General features: G+C 35.4%; 1 protein-coding gene across 1 annotated transcript; it reads left to right on the top strand.

Moving 5' to 3' along the window:
- The first annotated feature begins 17,973 nt into the window (after window positions 1–17,973).
- Window positions 17,974–20,476, top strand: LOC128982012 (uncharacterized). Its single transcript, XM_054401050.1, has 2 exons — window positions 17,974–19,701; window positions 20,387–20,476. The coding sequence occupies exons 1-2, from the start codon at window positions 17,974–17,976 to the stop codon at window positions 20,474–20,476; spliced, it is 1,818 nt and encodes a 605-aa protein (XP_054257025.1).
- Window positions 20,477–20,748: the final 272 nt, after the last annotated feature.

Below are 20,748 nucleotides of genomic sequence, written 5' to 3'. Positions count from 1 at the left end.
ATTTAATCAAAATCGGACCAGAATTACTAGAGTTATCATGTTGAAAGATGCTAAGCATATTTTGTTAGCACGTAGATTCCACTATTGATAATGAATAACGTACATGAGACGTTATAGGATAAAAGGGCTTTTATCAGAAGTATCTTATAATCTGGTTACTTTTGCTGCTGGCTCTTAAATAGATTCGCTCTTAGGAAACGTTTTGTTTCACTTACTACACAGTGGGGTAGTTTTAATTTGTGATATTAAATGGTAGTGTTTGTACATATTCGTATAAATAGAGTTATCATTTTATATACGAAAATCCTAAGCTGATTCATAGGTAAAAATGAATGTCAGAAAGATTTATCTCATCATCACCTTTTCATCTACGGCAGAGCGTAGTGAAACCTACTACATATGTTTCGGCGATTATTAGAACACTACCATCGTTAAGCTAATATAAAGATCTACTTTTTATGGTGTCATCAGAACCGGCTTATAGTTTACACAAGAGACAAAAACTGCAACAATGATTCCAGTTATGTCTATCTATATCTATCTGTGCATTCAGAGGATTCAGATCAAACTGTGGTTTTGGGTTGAACAGTTTTTGTGACAGTGACGTATTGCTTATCATTTATTTAGTTGAACCGCATTTTAAATCAACTTCATAATTGATTGGATAAATAGTTATAATACAATCAATGATAAAAGAAGGAATGAATTAATTTTGACCACATAAAGCATAAATTACTCCACATAAATTAACTCCCTAAACAAGGGTTTAAGGGGTTCACTAGCCATTCTGTTTTAAAAAGTAAAGTCTTTAAGTTAATACTTTATTATATTGTGTATATATAAGTCTCTATTATATTGGTTGTATATAATTAAGTTTTATGACTGTGATTCATTACAAGAAAAATCTTGTAAGAACGCATAAGAAATCAAAAATTAAAATTGTGTGTTTTTTTACTAAAGTGATCACTAGTCACAAAGGACCTTCAGAAATGAATCGAAGTCAAAATGTTTTATTGATAGAAGGTTTGTGGGGTAATTTGCCAAAAGAATGCGACAAAGAGCAAAGTTTTGTGGTTAGATGAAACGCCAGCTGCGTCAAAATTTATCTTTTCCTACCAAACTTTCAATCTTTCTCTTTTGACTGATGCAGCCTTTAAAATCCGAATTGGGGAAATTTTATTCTTTGAGTCTAAAGAGAGTAAAATATTAATTATATACTATGTGACATAAAAGAATAATTAGTAACATGTTTTACTTGTGCAAAACGCTTATCCTGGACGGGGATATAGAAATGCTAGCTTTACTGCTATTGAACTTCTTACTAGTTCAGGTTAAGTGTAAGAGAGGGCCATGTGGCCCTAACTTTGCTTGGTTGAATAAATAATTTTTTATTTACTAGTGTTAGTGTGATGGATCAAATACCTTCCAAGCACTACATAGCTAAATATTTCAGAGAGCCGGTACTACGCTATGCAAGCAACCGAGATGTCATGCCGGATCAACAAACAAGAAGTTTGGTTAAATTATAATCATAAAAAATAAAAAAAAAACATACTACTACCATCATATTGCTATTGGTTTGCACTTGTAGGGTATTTAGAATTAACCACTAGCCTACTGACCACATGCATCCAACTAAACACGCGTAATCCTGTAGCCTAGGTTTTTCGTATTTCAGAGTTAGTAGTAAAATAATTGACAAGTAATACAATGTAAAATAATACTGACAAAAGTTACTTAAAGTGTATTAGATACCCTATGGCACTTGACCAAACCCGTTATGAATATATTTTGGTATTATTCATGACACTTGCAAATCAATTGTATCAGGATCTCATAAGCACGGCTACGACTATTCCTCTTAAATAAAATCGTTGAGTAAATACTATTCAGATATTATTCCTCCACCCTTATCCAAAATAATGAAAAGTATGTCACTCTCCACTGGCGGGTCATAACACAACTTAACTTAACCCTCTTCACAAAGCTCTACAACGCGCTTGTCAACTTGGACCTCGCAACAACAGTCCTCGTTCCACGCTCGATTCCAAAGCTCCTCTCAGACCACCACTAGACTCTACTGTCCTAAAGTTCAAGGATATTCGATACTTATCTGAACTGATAAACCGAGACAACGATCATGAAAAATCGACTTACACTTTCAAAAATCGCCCTTTAACTGCACCTTTTAATTTTATATATTGATACTTTATTTTTGGCCCCAAAGGTGTGTTCAATATTGATATACATTTGTGGTGAGACTTGTTTCTTTGGTGTAAGGATGTGGTTTAAGGTTAGCAGTTTTTGTTTTCGGTTACGTGTTTCTTAAATACCAGCTACAACCACTGCTTCGTCATATAAGGTTTATGATTTAAGTCAAACTGTTGACTATATCGTATAACATTCCCCGAGTTATCTTGTAATGACTATCGTGCTTGGATTAGAAACACCTTGATAGCTTATAAGGGAAACCCCTCTAATCCTGCACACATTTTCTAGATAAAGTTGCTACTTAAAAGAGGCCGCTTGACAATAACAAATACACTTATTATGAGTAAGGCTGTGATCTCATTCCCCATAGTTTGAAACTTTACTCGATTTCTCTGGATGCCCACTTGCATATTTTTTGTTTGGACCCCTTTCCATAAAAACGAAATCATACCCCTCCTTGTAAAAATGTAGTTGACGTAGAGACGAGAAAAATAATGTATAGTCGAATTGTGTTATGTACTTATAATGTATTAGTAGAGTATTACTAAGATTCAACCTAATATGCATTTAGAAATAATTTATTATTATAATACATGACCAAATAGTACTTGATAGTATTTGTTATGCCTTGCCACGAAAAGAGAACGCTGAGAAGAAATGGCGATTCTTCGCCGTCCTGTGCAATACAAACTGCTAGTTATTCAGTGCTTGTTCTTTATGTATATTAATTGTATCAATGTCCATCTCACACGGATGCTTTTTTTCCAAGTTGGAACACATTAGGCACCAACAAACTCTATGGTTCTTGTGTCACTTTAATACTCAACATTTATCTGCAACATCAGTTGCTGTATTTTAAAAATATATAATACTTAACTAATAAGTAAACGATTAACATTCAAAGTTTGGATACTATATCACATTAGATTATATGAGAAAAACGTACTGTCACTTCTCATGCAATGAACAGTACTCCACGAATTACTAGCGAATGTTTATTGTATAGTCGAAATTATACTGTCATAATGTCTGTCACAACATCACTAGTGTGAGAGATATGATGATATATGAGACACATAGCGCCATGTTAAAACATTCATCTCTTTTGTATATCTCAACTCTTATCTAATTACAATTGCTTACTTTGTTATCTGCGTTGAGTATATTGATCATACATGTTTATCACCTCCTAGTTTAGTACACGTATAGAAATAGCCGAAATCATTGCAGTATATTAAAAAATTATATAATATGTAAAGTGATTCGTTGAAACAACAATGGTCGCCGTTTGAACCCTTTAACTATTACTGAATCTAGAGAAGTATTTAAGTGTTTTCACTTGTTGCAGTGGTATTCATGTTATATAACGACAATTATGTAAAAGGCAAAACATTTTATCTATTTTGGACAAAATTTCACGAAGCTGCACAAGTCACAGTGAAACACGAAAGTGTACAAAACTAATTGTTATGTAAAGAAAAACTCTGAGTGAAATGTAATTTGTAATTTTGTTTATGTAGCGATTACTTTTACTTCACTTTTAAGAACCAATGACCTCAATTAGATTTGCTAATTAATTCCTGAATTGTTATTTACCTCCATTATTATTTACTTTTATTTCACTTTTAAAAATCAATGACCTCAATTAGATTTGCTTATTGATTCCTAAATTGTTATTTACTGTGCTACATAAAAAAAACGCAACTGCTCAAAGAGAAGTTGGATCTTCCTTATGTTCGACGGGTTTAACTTTAAACCTCCCAACTACAAAGGAACGTCTGTCAGCTGATTGGACAGCTGTGAGTGTGGAACATCTCCTACGGGAAATCAGCTGATCGATATCCGGGATACTGCAAATGTATCCTTTGCAGTTTTTTTTGTATCCATTGCAGTTTTTATAATCAAGAATCAATCATTTTTGGATAATCTTATATATGAAAAAAATTGGTTTTTCTTTTCCGAGTTCGTTTGGCTCTTCTACCCGACCGATTTTCATGATTGAGGTCTCGAATTGAAGGTATGCACGTACAGATTTGCTATCAAGCATCGGCATAAATTTATCTATAATCCCGACCGGTGTATACGTAAACGAAATTTGCTCTCCATGTATTTCTTATGGGAGTTAAATTTAGTTTTTCGCTGCCAAGTTCGTTTGGCTCTTCTACCAGACCGATTTTCATGATTGAGGTCTCGAATTGAAGGTATGCACGTACAGATTTGCCATCAAGTATCGGAATAAATGTATCTCTAATCCCGACCGGTGTATACGTAAACGAAATTTGCTCTCCATGTATTTCTTATGGGAGTTAAATTTGGTTTTTCGCTGCAAAGTTCGTTTGGCTCTTCTTCCGATTTTCATGATTGAGGTCTCGAATTGAAGTACAGATTTGCCATGAAGCATGGGAATAAATTTATCTATAATCCCACTCGGCATATACGTAAACAAAATTTGCTCCCTATGTATTTCTTAAGGGAGTTAAATTTTGGTTTTATTCGCCGAGTTCGTTTGGCTCTTCTACCCGACTAATTTTTATGATTGAGGTATGAAATTGAAGGCATGCACGTCAAGTTTTCGCATAAGCATCGGAAAATATTTACCCACTGTATTACTCAACCAAAACACATCTTTGGATTTATTTTCTAATTCTTACTTCAATTTAAGATGTACCTTTACCAGTTATAATTTTATAATCCTATATATTTTAGTCTAAAACTTTTCAGTGAAATACTGGCTTTCATTTAAGCTATTAGTTATTCAAATTGGTCGAGTTTCAGTAGGATGCCCGGTCGTTTAAGACAAATCCAAGATGGCGGCATCTAACCTTAGGTATACTAACACCCATGTTGTATAACCTCACTTTAGGTGTATCCACGTGATTTAACCTCACTTTTGTCCACATGGTCGTGCTATTGCTCATGAAACTATGCTATTGTTATCTTTTTGGTGAATTTGATGTGTGTTGCTAAGAAGTCATATGAGGTAACTTATGTCTTGTGTTGACCTCTTTTCTGTTGTGTTGTATAAGTTTCAACCCCTAGGGGTATTTTGTGTCTGTAATTCCTGCGTAATGTACGTCCTCTTTGTCTTGTTACCTATTTAACTATTGTGATTTCCGATCATGGTCTTTAATTACCGATTATGGTGTGTGATCAGTTGACCGATTATGGCTTTTGATAAGGCCTTAAGTACCTATTATGGCCAGTGGTCACTGTCTGTGACTACCGATTATGGCCTGTGGTTATTGATTATGTCTTTTTTTACTACCGAGTATGACCTGAGGTCACTTATTACGGCCTATGATTGCCCTCCGATTGCGGACTATGACCTATGATTACCGATTACGACCTGTGATTACGGATTACGGCCTGCGATTACGACCTGTGTTTACGGATTATGGCCTACGTTTACCGATTACGACCTGTGATTGCGGGTTATGACAGCGATTGCGGATTACGACCTGCGTTTGCGGATTAACACATTCAATTTTCGATTAGGTTTTGATCCACAATCGCTTATCCATTATGTTGTTTTTTATGTTATTTAACCATCAAATATGGCCTGTTGTTGCCGATTATGGTCTGTGATTACTGATTATGACCTCTAATTACCGATTACGCCCTTTGATTTTGATTACGGCCAACGATTTATCACTATTTATAGCGTTAACTATCTGGCCTGCGTGACCTCTAATAATGATCTTTGATTGCCAATCACAGTCTTAGATTACATATTGTGACCCTTGACTACCTGCCTATAATGACTTGGAATTATTGATTACGACCGATGGTTATAGCACGTGTTTAACTACTTTTGCCTCCGATTATGTTTTATGACTACTGCTGCCAAACCAAGACCAACCTATGATATTATGTGACTACCTCACGATACTTATCAATTAGGAAAACCACTATGGTCTGCATAACTTGATGATGATATGGAAAGTGTTTATGGTTATCTATAGTTTCATTGGACCTATCTGTAAATAGCTTAATAACGCATCTAGAAACGTTTAATGCATTCAGCCACAGCAGAATTAACATTTGTTTTGTTAGTGCGATTTAACCCATATTTGTACATTGGATAGTAAATTCTGGTTATTTCAATAATATTGTACATGTTTGTTAAACATGTAAGGACTTAGCTGTCTTTTCAGGAAAAAAATCATTTTGATGATTTGAAGTTAGCAATATATAATGTCTAAATCACTTGAAATTTGTATGAAAACTATAATTTTAACTAATTATCATAGCTTCTCTTAACAAACCTATGGTATTTTACAAGATAGTTTAGTGTAATTCCGTCGTCTTCAATTATTTCATCCATCCCGTTGTCTGGAACTGTTGAACATTTTGTTTTATTACTATGCTTCTTGTCATACTGTGATCTGGAACTGTTATATGTATGGTATGGAGCTGGTACATGTATGTCACATTCTGGGACTTTATAAAGAGTAAGCTACTGTCAAGAACATTTACACGTGGGGCCAAGGTCTTATAATAGGGGTGATAAGAGAAACATATTATCTTGACTCTTCGGGAATGTGGTCATGCAATGTTTATGAGTTTTTTTAGATTTTCATAGGACAGATTAATTCTCTGCATCGTTTTATAAAATAATTATTAATTAACTCAAGGGGTAATTTCTATTTTTAGAAGCGTCTATCCTATCTTACCACGTTGGCAATTTTACCATGTTTATGACTAAAAACATATATTTTGATCGTAAGGTGGGTGGTGATATGTTGGTATAGAACTCCATAACCTCAAGAGTTGAATGAGAGTCTGCCGGTTGCTAGGTGATTTCAGTCACCTGGTTTGAACAACCTTTCCAGTATTTTTGTGAATATTGTAGATTTTTGTGAATATTGTAAGTATTGACATCCTGTACATGGACTGAAATTATGCGTCTGTTTCTTGTAATGCAGCAGCAGCTACAAACAGGCTACAATGAATATTTGTTTTAACATAAGGATGTACCCAATACCTTCTACGCTTTCTTGATTGTCTATAAAATACCAGGGCTTCTTAAACACTACTACACATTTCAAACACCATACACATTACACAGTATCGTTATAACAGAATTTGAACTCATTCATTTTCTCAACTCAACTACAATTATTTCGGTCGCGCCCGTGTGCGGATTCAACCAACGCAACTGCAATCGTAATCGCGTCAAAAAACAGTTGGTTCAACTTTAGTTGGGTTTCAGTCTTCCCGTGTGTCGACCGCCTAAGGAAGTGTCAACTGTGTTGCAATCGTCAACAATTAGTCGGGTTATAAACAGACAGTGACAAGGAGATATTTATAGCTCAGAGCCCCACTGGGGGTTATACGTCACTTCCGTAGGGTTGAGGAGTATGTTTTGCACGTTTTGTGTCCTTGTGTTTGATGGCTACAGATCTAATAAAGCAATTCATTATCTTTCTCAAATTTAGTTTTTTCTTAGTTACATAGGGTGTAGCTTTGAAAAATCCACTACATTATTAAACTAAAATTATATTAATATAAATACCCGTGCCACAGCAAACCTACTGACTAAGCGAGTTCCCATTTCTCTGAAGGATTTTCAATTAAATCTATTAAATGACATTAGATTTAATGATTACCCAGGATTGCTGCTACAGTAAAATATTAATAGCTTAGTATAAAATAAATAAATTTGCCAGGTTTGATCAAAATATATATTCATAAACAAGCAAAATTTTCTATATTCTCCGTAAAAAATAACATAGGAATTTTAAATTTTCATTTTTTTTAATTTTCTCCGTTACAAATAATCATACAAAAACACTTTGATATACTAAATCATTACTTTATTAAGATCTTTAATAAGTCCAAGAGATAAATTTGAACATTTTATTTTGTAGGGTAAAAAATGAGAAAAACCAATTTTCACCCCATAAAACCAATCATTCGTAAAACCTCGTTCCTATTAAGCGATCATGCTGGTTCCCGAACCCGTTTGAATAGACGTGGGTTTACACGTTTGTACCAAATTTCATCGAAATCGAATCATTTTTGCTCTAGTTATCGTTTTTGATTCTGGGGTCATCAAAAATGAAAAAGCAAATTGGTCCCGGGCCTAGGTCTAACCGTGCCACCTACGGTAATAGCTACTTCCCTATAGAGAAATTTGCTAAAAAGTAGGCAAGTAAATGACACGAAATTGATTGTGACTTTTAACTTTGAGGTAGTGATAACTATCTCCGTGCTTGGTTTATTGCTATTGATTGTTGTCTATCATCTACTACTTGACTGTTGTCTTTGGAAATTCCCCAAATTGTTCTTGAATCAAGCAATGAAAAAGTGCAATAACCTGGACTTGTATTAATAAATGTATCCTAAGTATATTTTATTAACATAAAAGAATAAATTAGATAGAAAAAGTAAAATCTATAAGGTGGATGTCTCAAATTATACATTCTTGAGACATAATCTTGTGTTAAACTAGAGTGATGGTGGCCCTTAACTTATATTTACTGTAATACGCCAGTTTATAAGCACCACTTTAGTTAACCAAAGCTAACCTCAAATTTTGTTCTCATGTTATTAATGCAGAGCACTCGACGTCACATATAAAATATACATAGATTATGTATCTTTATTCAGTACCATGCAAATATTTTGCCTTAACTCGGGCACGAATATGAGTATTATTTATTAAGAATTATACCTAGATGTAAATACTTACTATTTTTCGAAACAAGAGCCTACAACTCAGATGAATTCCAATATATGTACAGGCATTCCCAAGTTTTTAGATTGCTGGGGAGGGGCTGATTTATGCTCTAGCCTTGCTATAGTTTGCATACCTCACATGTTATTAATGTGACAACCCGTACATATCTAGGAGATTTTGTAGTGTCTGATTCATTGTTTGGTTTTCACACAAAGTCTCTTGCAATCCAGAACATTGTGCTTTGCAGGCTTATGAACTAGATGCGGAGCTTTTTATGGGCGATTCAAGAGTGTGAAACATTTTCTGATATGACTGTGTAATCACAGCAATTAAGTACTTGATCTTTCTTTAACCTAACTGTTTTTCCTGAACTAGTTCTGCCAAATGATTGATTGTACCAACGTCAGAAGTGTTGCTCCATATTCCATTTGATAGGGCATTTGGTGGCTGCTTTGCCACAGGCCTGTGTACTAGTACTGTTTTAAGCTAACTCAGTCATTGCCCCCTATACTAACCAAACCGAGAATTGTGTATTGGGGGTGATGTTGAATTGCGCATGTCGTTCCCAGAATTCAGGGATTACCCGAACTATAATTGTTCGTGCAGCGCATGTGGCTCTGTCGAGGGTAGTCTACAAACTGTGCATACACGTTTTCGGCTAAATTGCTGGTAAACTGTTTTGAAGTATTAAGCTACTGTTAGTAGCAAGTGCAACAGCGTGTTCACTACGGTTATTTATGAGCAACAGTCTTGATTTCCATACATTTGAGTGCAATGTGAACGTTGTCGTCATTGATGTTCTTTGGAAGAAGGCTTCTCTTGGTGCTGTTCTATATTTATTGGTAATATATGTGCTCTATAAGTCAAGTAAAAAATGTATCTCTTTGACACATACTGTAATATAACATACAGTGTGTTTAAAAGTCCTGGGGTGGCTTAATATTTTTTTAACAAACATAGATATGATCGTTCAGTTTTGTATCTAGATATTTACATAGACTAACCAAAATAAGGAAGTATGTTTTATCTATGATATTTATCATAAAAACCTGCCTTTTTAAGCAATTATCAATTTTCCTCTCCTCCTGGGGACGGTCCACAAGGAGTAAAAAGATCATCTTTAGTAAGCATAGAGTTTTTCCATTGTGATGGGAAATGTCGGCAATAAACTACCTACAATACTCACTGTCACCAACAATGAGGTCCAAACAACGAATATTTTCAATTGTTAAAAAATCGTTGAAACCGTTTCTTTTAGCAGTTTTTTATCGTTGTCTGCGCAAACATTACTCGTATCAAAATAAGCATATTTTTACTAGGATTACTAGGATAATTTTTTATGTTGAACTTTATGCTTAATTAACAAGATGACGTGTATTTGTATCTTATAACGAAGGCTTCTATCAGATTTATGGACCAATCAATTTGATGACATAGGTTTGAAAATGGGTCATTTATGACCCGAAACTAGTCACCCTTGACTATTTTAAGGACTGGACACGGAATAAAAAGGTACGGAACCTATCATATCATTCGTACATCAGTCCTGGTGGCAATAATGTTCGAAATATCAAGGGATGAGAAGTACTTTTTTATATTTCCTTCAAACAGACGCAGACTTTTCAAAATTGGAAACATGAATTCAACACTGACAAGTAATTCTACACAAAAGATTGTGTTCTCATGAACGCGCAACCGCACTTAAAGCACCTCTATTACGACATCAAAAATTGTTTAACTACTTAAAATTTTGCGGTACGCCTACAGAGACCTACCGGCACACCAGTGTGCCACGGCACGCCGGTTGGGAAACACTGCTATACTGACTAAAAGGACTTCTGAGACACAACGGGCAAAAATCGTTCAACCGTGCATAATGGGCTGACGCATGCACAGCACGACCGACACAACCCAAAACTAAACTGCTTACAACTTCTTAATCACCTGCGCAGTTGCACCGTGTCTATGTATTGGTAGAAGGTGATAGCTCTTTCAATTTATTTTAAGAGGGCTTTGAGAGCTGTAAAAAATCATTATTCTTGTCTTTGTATCATTCAACAATCCCTTGGTTGATACAAGCTGGATGGTTACTGGGCCGAAGTATTAAGACACGTTACAAAAACGCGTACAACTTGAAACCCTGTATAAATATTGCAACAAGTGCAAATTTTACTCCTAAAATGTGATTTTTTAAGACAATCATGATTTTTAAATTCGTATCCTCGTTGATTTTTTAGCTATAACATAATAGTTTCTGCTGAAGCTGAAGTCCTGTGCATCCTCTGTGTGTAGTTGTGTTGTATACTGGGTGAACAACTTAACTGTGATGGATCCTCAGACACTATTGGATGGCTAGGTTTAAAATTTCTTATGTTACATCTTGTATTTCGATAATACTTGATTTTGGAATGTAAATTTACATTTAAGAAAATGTTAATTCGCTGAAAGTTGTCTCTAAAGCTACTTGTTTAATAACCACAGCGTATTCAATTTTGGAAAACAGTGGCCTGTGTATTTTCTTCACACCTACAATGGAGATTCGCCTCTTATTCACCCCTATTCACCTACAACGAGATAAGGGTTGTATGAAGAGTTGCGAGGCAGTGCAAAGAGTATCTAAGCGTTAAACTGTATTATGGAGTGTCATCTATACTTATTTAATACAAAAGCAGGTTTTTTTGTGACAATTACTCCTCCAAAACTACGATTGGTATGATTTGGTGTCATTGGAAAGAGCGTAACGTGAAGTTGTGCAGGAAACTTTCTTTTTAGAGAAATAATTAGAGAGTGAGGCCCTGGGAACCTTTAAAGTTTTGTATTTCTCCATAAGATTAACAAAGGAAACAAAAATTGTTATGAAACTCCAGCTGTTGTCAGAAATTAAAAGAGAGAAGAAGAGCATAATATGTTGATTTTAAACAGTCAATAAATTTGCTAATTTAACAATTTGCTACAAACATTTTACTGACTTGGTTGAGATGAAATATTTACTATTTGAATTTTGGTTAGTGTAAATATTACAATGGAAAAAAGCGAGAGAGCCTGGATAACTTGATATACAAAAAAAAAAAAAAGAAACCTGAATTTACACTGTGCTGCATTTCTTAGTAATCCTTGAAAGAGCTGATTTGCCAACTATGGAAACATAGGAAAGTCATAGAACACCACCATGGAGTAGAAATAGAAATATTGTTTTAGAATTTATAATTGTTATTATTGACAACCTAATATGGCTATGAGTAAGGCTGTTTGTAGAAAACACTAAAAAACAAGATCAGCTTTTGAAAAATTATAAGATATTTACAAGAAATGTTGATTACCCATCGATCTGTTATGTACTTGAGTATTTCCATAATCTTTGAGTGGAATCTTTTAAAGTCATCAGCAACTATGACCGTTTAATCACGTTGACTTTACAGCATGTAACATCCTGTGTGTTTGTATTGCATCATCCTCAACAGAAAAACAAGAACAGAAGGGGAGATGAATGGCAGAAGGTGGAGTTTTGAGACACGTGCGAGGATTGGCGGCTCGTTTATAATTGCGTACTCCCCTCAACTAAGGAAGTCGTAACCCTTCTCGGTGCTATTTTTGGATCGCATGGGTTGTATGATGACACAAGGAGTAGCGTTGTGATCAGTTGATATTTGGCTAATGAATAAATGTTTTCAATAACATTTTAAAGTACATTACTATCATTTTATGTGGTTACCTTTTGCTTAAATTATGAAAATTAAAAAGAATGCTAAATGCATATGTATGGTTTTAGGTAAATTAGTTACCTACTTGCTATTAAGATGCTAGCTCCAAAACAATTATTTAATTTCCCTAAATTAATTGCAATACGTTGTTTGATAATACCCGAATAGCACTTTTTACTATATGCTGATACATCTTGCATTAAGACTACACCTTTACATTGAATAACACTGTTCATATTCTTGATAGCTGCTCTCATGTAGTTAATGTTACCAAAATTAGGTTATTTAAACGCATGAGTTTGTTTAGAAATCCTACTAAATTTGGTTAATGGTGTTATAAGACAAAATTTCCGAGCAGAAACGCTTAAGAAATTGGCTGCACTGAAAAAACTATAATTTGGAAAACAATTTTTATCGGGTAAATGGTGATACTCAGTATTGATATCAAGTGTATAATATTGGGAGTTTGTGTAATGTGTTATGTTTTTTACTCAGGATTACACCAATTTACCATAGGTCTTGAATATTCAATATCCAGTTATGTACTTTAATTGTGGACGCTAAAGCGTGGATAAAAGCTAAGGTATTGTGCTCTCATCTACTAGATCATACAATTAGCGTAAATTACAACCTGAATACGATGGAAGAGTATAAAATGTAGAGATGTGTAAATGTTAGGAAAGCACAAAAGATGATCCCAAAGCTATGTTGTATAGTTAACCTTGAGATGTAAGGCAATGAAAATATAAATTTCACAATTAGGTACCTAGGAAAAAAATAGGAATACTAAATAACTGCAATATAGTAATTGTTAGCACTCACTTAGTACCAATCAGATTTTATAGTGTTGATGAATTAGATATAAATCGTTACATTGGCTAATTTCACATAGATTGTATCACAAATAGGTTAGTGATCTTTCTTCAAAATATTTTTTTTTGTATTTAGGTAAAATATCTTTATCAATTTTAGTAATTTGAACCTACCTTGTTGGATTAACCTTGTGTAGTGCAAGAAAATGATAAACTGTCCACAACCTATAGTAAAGGGGTAATAAAAGGGGAAGTTGGATTGTTTATTTGGCAGTGATAAACTCAGACACCGCTGGACCGATGGCTACGAAACATACATGTAGAATGTCATAGAGTCCATCAGTTCTGTGATGACCTTTAAGTCTTAGCCCTGGAACCGTCTTAAAGGTACATATGTCAGGGATTTTGAAAAGAATATTTAAAAAGAATCAAAAGTTAAAAGGCTTACCAACAGATTACAGCACTATTATTTTTCCCCTGTTGCAAAGCACGGATACATCAGCTGGTTCGAATAAAACCTGTAACTTCATAAACACGTTGCAAATATCCTATTCTAAACCTCTTGCTGTTACCACTAGCCAATCTAAAGTTAAATAGTGATGGTTTTTGTCAAAAATAAATACAGGGTGAAATTAAAGCAAACCTGTGCACTCACCCGATTCTCAACAGATTTTGATAAAAAAGAGATAAAATTACGACAGATGACATGTTTAAATGTTTGGTTATGCCATAACAAACTGTTCTATCTATTTATCTTTGTAACATATAGCTATCCTTAATAGCTGCAATAAGAATAATAGACTCCGATTTTGTTCCTGAGATATTGTTCAAACGTTTTGGTAGAGGGGCAATTAATTTTTTAAATGATGAATTTCTCCCTTGACTTCAGTAGATCCATATGTCTAATTAGCTTAGGTGATTAGGCTGTATAAGAATGGATTCATTCTCTAATAGCAGTTACTATACAGAAAAATAATGTAAAAGGTCAAGTCACAACTTCGGCCGGCTCATAATAAAAACTGAAAAGTATGTCGGGCAAACTATAGTATATTTCACTTCTAACTCACATGTAAAACACTATCTCGCCTCGAAATGGGACTTTCGTGATTAGTATTGAACGATACTTTTTATCACAATGAAAAAAACTACTTCATCGAACTTTAAAAATATATAATGTTTCGTAATCAATTCATTTTCCTTATCTAAACATAAAACGGCTGTACAATACAATTCAGCTGATTGTAACTTTGTCGGGCAAAGTATTGTTTGTATAGTGAAAGTAATGTTTATGTAGCAAAAGTAATTATATGTCAGGAATAGTCAGCTGATCACTGTTTTTGGTGTATGGAAATTAAGATTTTCAAAGATATCAGCTGGAAATAGGCTATTTTTGAATACAGAGTCATGAAAAGTGATTTATAGGTGACTAGCTGTACCCGCGGGCCGTCAACTTCATAAGTGAGCTTGTTCGCTTGGCTCAATCACGTCCTGGTTGAAGTTCGTTCGCTACGCTCACTCACCTTTAGGTGTGAGCACGTTTGCTGCGCTCACTTGCCTTCAGGTTAGCTCGTTCGCTACGCTCACTCACATTTTGGTTACAAATTAGCTGTTGTCATAAAATAAAAAAAATAATAGTGCTGTACCCTGTAGGTAATCTTTGTAACTTTAATGCTATTAAACATCATAGAACAGAACGAATTTGTTTAATTGAAACAGCTGTTAAGATTAATTTATTCCATTTAAATATGAGTACTCATAAGGTTAACATGGGAAACTCCAGAGCCACTGGGGCGGAGCCCGAGAATCCAATCAGAATAAAAACAACTCAGTTTTCCTATTTAATGCCTAAAGAATCGGTGTACCAAATTTCACCCTCCTAGGTAAATGGGAAGTGGGAGAATTAGTGATGAGTGAGTGAGTGAGTGAGTGAGTCAGTGAGGGCTTTGCCTTTTATATATATAGATAGATAGATAGATTTAACATCCCTTTTGAATCATTAATTTGGTAACAGCTATGCAGATTTTCCCTTTTACGGTTCTAACACACGTAACACTGTTATGTTGCGTTACATATCTACCTATGTCAGCTTCAACGTTGCACAAAAATCTGACAACAGTATTTGTGATGTTACTAACAGAGCTCAGACTTTTATATTTCAGCGTAATTATGTGACTCAGCATTTCGTGTATTGTCACTGTAAGCTTGTATTGAGTGTAATACTGTATCATAAACCTTATGACAAAATAAAACCAGTAATTGAAATTTCCCACTCTTTATATAAATATTCATCTTATGTTAGTTTGACAAGAATGATGACCTTATAGTGTCTTATATTGCGCATGAAAATAGATTTTGCTCAATACATGGAGATAAAAAGCATCAGAACCATGTTTTATAGTGGCTATTTTACAATTACTATTGCTGTGTTCCTGAATTGCTTATCTTCCACTATCCATCAGTCAATGATTTTTTATATTTAAGATTGTTAATTTCTATTAAAAGCTAAAGTTAATTAATGTATTGATATTTTGTGTGTTCGACCTATCAACGTTAATAAAAAACAGTTTGTAGCTAAAATAACTACTATTTAATAAATATTACCAATTTATAGTGTTTTGGAAATAATTATTGTGTATATTCTGTAAAATCATGTTGTAAGTAGCAAATTGAGACAACTGTTTCCATTATACTATTTGTAGCTTTCACAAGTGATGCGCGCGCATGCCTATGCGTCCCCTGCCAAGGGGAACCCATCTGCCGCCTAGGGGGACCCCACCCTAAGAATAGATGCCACACATCCTGTGTCACCCCTGGCATGTATATACACAGTAGTATACTGTGTTTTTCCTCATTCTCATTGAGGAGCTTGATCGTGACGGACGTGTTTTTGCTCTTGTTCCTTTTGTGTTGTGTCAGGAGCTTACTTGTACCATACGTAAGTTGACTCTTTATTTCTTAGGCCTATTTTTAAATACTTGCAACATGTTGGGAAAAACAGCTACTTTGGATAATGTAGTAAAACCTGTGACATTCTTACATAAAAATGAAACCTATGTAAATAAATTTAGATTGTATGGAAGTAAATCAGTATTTAAATTTTCAAATCCTCCCCCTAACACAAGTGAAATTGACTGGCTAAGACAAGGTTTTGGTCAAATCGTTAGAGAAATGAAAGAGCAAGCATTTGAAAATGATCAGCTGGGGTTTACTCTGGAGAGTCTTAACTTGAAATCTAAGGAACCTGGCTATGTAAATTTTCGTCCTGCTAGTGAAATTAATGAGGACGTATTGTGGCAAATCTTTGCGGGTATTGTACAGTCAAACTCTGAAACAATCAAATCTACGGACACTTTTAAAGTAGAGTGCACTCGAATTAACCTCCCTGTGGGATCTGGAAAAGTAAGACCAGGGTTTTACAATACTTTTGATGAGGAGTGTAAAGCAAGGAAAGGAATTGTTGTTATTAATAATAAGGACAATCTGTGTTTACCCCGTGCAATTGTAGTGGCTATAGCCAAAGTAACAAATGATCCAGACTATAATCTGATTTGTAAAGATCGTAGACAGAGACAAACTGATAGAGCTCAAGAGCTTGTACGTCGTGCTAGAGTAGAAATACCCAAGATCGGTGCGGGGATTCCAGAGCTTGAGAAATTTCAGTTTCTTAACAAACTACAAAATTGTTGTGTACAACTATGACAGAAAAGGACGTGATGTCTACTTTGAGGGAAATGTAGAGAGCCCCAAGTTGAAAATTAACTTGTTGTTTCACAATGGTCACTATAATGTAATTAACAGTTTGACTGCTGCATTTGCATGTGTATACTTTTGTGAAGCATGTCATGTCCCCTACGATCATAAAAGAGAGCATCGTTGCTCAAACATCTGCCCGCAGTGCCAAAATATTTCACCTCCCTGTGTAGAGGAGCATGGGGGAATAGTTTGTCCAAAATGTAACATTACCTATCGTAACCAGGAATGTTTTATTGCACATGAAATTGATAAATGTAAATCTGTAAAAAAGTGTCTAGACTGTGGAAAGCTTATTCGTATTAAGGAACGTTCAACTCCTCACAAATGTGGTGAAGTGTTTTGTAAGCCTTGCGGTTCATTTAAACTCCCAAATCATAAATGCTACATGAAACCTGACACGAGAAAGCCTAAATCTAAAGACTTTTTGTTTATTTTCTTTGACTTGGAAACACGTCAAGATGAGTCCCTTCCCTCAGATTCAGACGCTAAGGTCCATAAAGTAAATTTGTGTGTGTCCCAACAGTTTTGCCATGAGTGTGTTGATGGAAAGTGTTGCACAACATGTGAAAACCGTACAAGAGTCTTTAAATCCAATCCAGTTGATCAGTTCATGAACTATGTGATGCAAGTTCGTAAAACGTTCAAAAATGTATGTGTCATTGCTCACAATGGGCAGGGTTTTGATTTTCAATTTTTGCTCAAGTATGTTCTGGAGGAGACCAAGTTCACTCCAAAACTTGTAATGCGGGGAACTAAGGTAATTTTGATGGAGATCGATAACGTACGGTTTATTGATTCACTAAGTTACTTCCCCATGCCTCTAGCTACCCTGCCCAAAGCCTTTGACTTGCCTCCCGAAAAGAAGAAAGGATACTTTCCACACCTTTTCAACACCCTTAAGAATCAAAATTATGTGGGTCCTATGCCGGAAAAAAAGTATTACTGTCCAGAATCTATGTTTGAAAAATCACACAAAGATTTTGAAAACTGGTATAACGAACAAGTTGCAAACCACTTTACATTTGACTTTAAGAAAGAAATCCTCGAGTACTGTGTATCAGACGTTGATATCTTGGCCCAAGCTTGCTTAAAGTTTCGTTCAATTTTCCTGCAAGAGTGTAATGTTGACCCTTTTATTGAAGCTGTTACCATCGCTAGCGCATGCAATTTGGCTTTTCGCAGGAACTTTTTGAAACCTAATACAATTGGTTTGATCCCAAAGAACGGGTATAGGCTTACAGACGCTCAGTCGGCTATTGCGTTACAGTGGCTATCGTGGGAAGAGGAGAAACGTGGAGTTAGAATTGAACACGCTGGTCGTGGAAAGGAAGTTAAGATCAATAAAATGAAAGTAGATGGGTTTGACGGTCTAAATATTTATGAATTTCAAGGCTGTTACTGGCACGGATGCCCTAAATGCTTTCCCTATGATCGTGATATTGCGTTAAAGGAGGACCCCTCTGACTCACTCCATTTGCGATATGAACGGACCAAATCTAAAATAGCAAAGTTGGGCAATAACGTTGTACAAATGTGGGAATGTGAATTTAGAAAGTTAAAAAAGACAGAAAACCTAAAACACCTAGAAAAGTTGCCGATCCTCAACAATTTACCCTTGAACCCAAGGCAAGCATTTTTTGGGGGAAGAACCGGGAATGCCAAAACCTACCACAAGTGTGTGGAGGGAGAAACCATTGAATACGTTGATGTTTGCTCTCTCTATCCCTGGGTATGTAAATACGGCAAATACCCTGTAGGCCACCCCACTATTTATGTAGGTGATAGAGAGTGTAGACAGAGAGGTCTTAATGTCGAAGGCCTATTAAAGTGTAAAGTACTCCCTCCACGCGATCTTTACCATCCTGTACTCCCGGCCAAAATGAATGACAAGTTGATGTTTGTTTTGTGCGCGACTTGTGGAGAAACTCAAAATCAAAATAATTGTGTGTGCCAAACAGAGGAAAGAGTTATAACAGGAACCTGGACCATGGACGAGATTCGTAAAGCAGTAGAAAAAGGCTACATTATCTTGGAAATGTTTGAACTTTGGGAGTATAAGGTAGCCACATATGAAAACGGGGGATTGTTCACGGACTTTATAAATAAATTTCTAAAAATGAAACAGGAAGCTTCTGGGTTCCCGGGCTGGTGTGAATCTGATGAGGACAAAAACAAGTACATTGAGGACTATTTTAAGAAAGAGGGTGTCCAACTAGAAAAAGACAAAATTGTAAAAAATGGTGGCTTAAGGTCATTGGCTAAGCTAATGCTCAACAGTTTCTGGGGAAAGTTTGGTCAGCGTGAAAACCAGACTAAAGCTACAATTGTTAGGGATCCAAAAACACTATTTAAGATGTTTTCAAGTCCTGAAATAGATGTAAATAGAGTACAGATTGTCAATGACGAGGTCGTTGTTGTTAGCTGGGAGTATATTGAGGAGGTTGGCGAGCCATTGAGAAATGTAAATGTTGTGTTGGCAGCTTACACCACTGCACAAGCAAGATTGAAGCTCTATGAGCATCTAGATTCTCTGGGTGGTCAAGTATTGTATTACGATACTGATTCTGTATTGTATGTATACAAGGGCGGTTTGTACAGAGTTCCCACGGGAGATTATCTAGGGGAAATGACCGATGAGTTGACCGAGTATGGACCCGGGTCATACATAGCAGAATTTGTATCTGGAGGGCCAAAAACCTATGCATACCTCGTGTGGTCAACAAACAAACAAACATTGATTCCCGTTTGTAAAATTAAAGGTCTCACTCTCAATATGAAAACCTCAAAAACAGTTAACTTTGACAAATTAAAAGAAATGGTATTGAGTGAGGTAAATATGACTTTAGAAATTGCAGAAAACAGAATAAGAAGAACCAAAGAAAGAGATATCATTTCCATAACAGAATGCAAAGTATTTAAAATCACAGGTCCTAAAAGAAAGTTTGAAGGAGAATATGGAACATTACCATTTGGTTATAGTAAGGCTCCTAGAGTACAGTAAACTGGGAACTGAGTGCAAAACTTTGTCACTATGCAAAATTCCTAGAGTCAACAATTTATACAGATTTCTTGGTACTTAAAATTCTATATCCTTTAATAAAAAAAAAACAGTGCCAGTAAAGCATCCTTAAAAATAATCATTCAGTTAATGGTATAAAATGACATGTCCTAAAGAGTAAATATGTAATTGAGTCTATTCTCTCCCTTGATGGCTAATGTAAGGACAGAAAGCAGCATTGAGGCGTTCAGATCTGGCGCTACTCCATGGTGTGTATGTGGGATTGTACATTGAGGCGTTCAGATCTCAAAGGACCTGAGCTACTCCCTGTGCATGTGTGAATGATGGTCACTGGCGCGGCTGACTAAAAGGCCCGTAAACCATGTGTGAAGGTCACTAGCACGGCTGACTAAAAAGCCTGTAAACCTTGTATGAAGGTCACTGGCGCGGCTGACGAAAAGGCCCGTAAACCATGTTTGGAGGGGTGAGCGTCATTTGGAAAGCCTCAGTAACTAGCTCTCAAATGTCCAAGCCTAAAGCAAGTTCAAGATGTAAATTTGTAAATAAGCTTCATAAATAAGGGAGAGGGCA

This window comes from Macrosteles quadrilineatus, unplaced genomic scaffold, assembly GCF_028750875.1.
Source record: "Macrosteles quadrilineatus isolate MER2022 unplaced genomic scaffold, UCM_ALF_1.0 Scaffold_81__1_contigs__length_513824, whole genome shotgun sequence".
Lineage (NCBI taxonomy): Eukaryota > Metazoa > Arthropoda > Insecta > Hemiptera > Cicadellidae > Macrosteles > Macrosteles quadrilineatus.
Note: the sequence above shows the minus strand (reverse complement) of the source record. Positions and strands in the feature narration are given on the sequence as shown.

Excerpts from the sequence above, each read along its gene's own strand:
- LOC128982012 (XM_054401050.1), top strand. The coding sequence starts at position 17,974 with ATGCCTCTAGCTACCCTGCCCAAAGCCTTTGACTTGCCTCCCGAAAAG. Across the intron at positions 19,702-20,386 it reads TAGATTCTCTGGGTGGTCAA|AAAGCAGCATTGAGGCGTTC; the intron begins GTATTGTATTAC and ends ATGTAAGGACAG.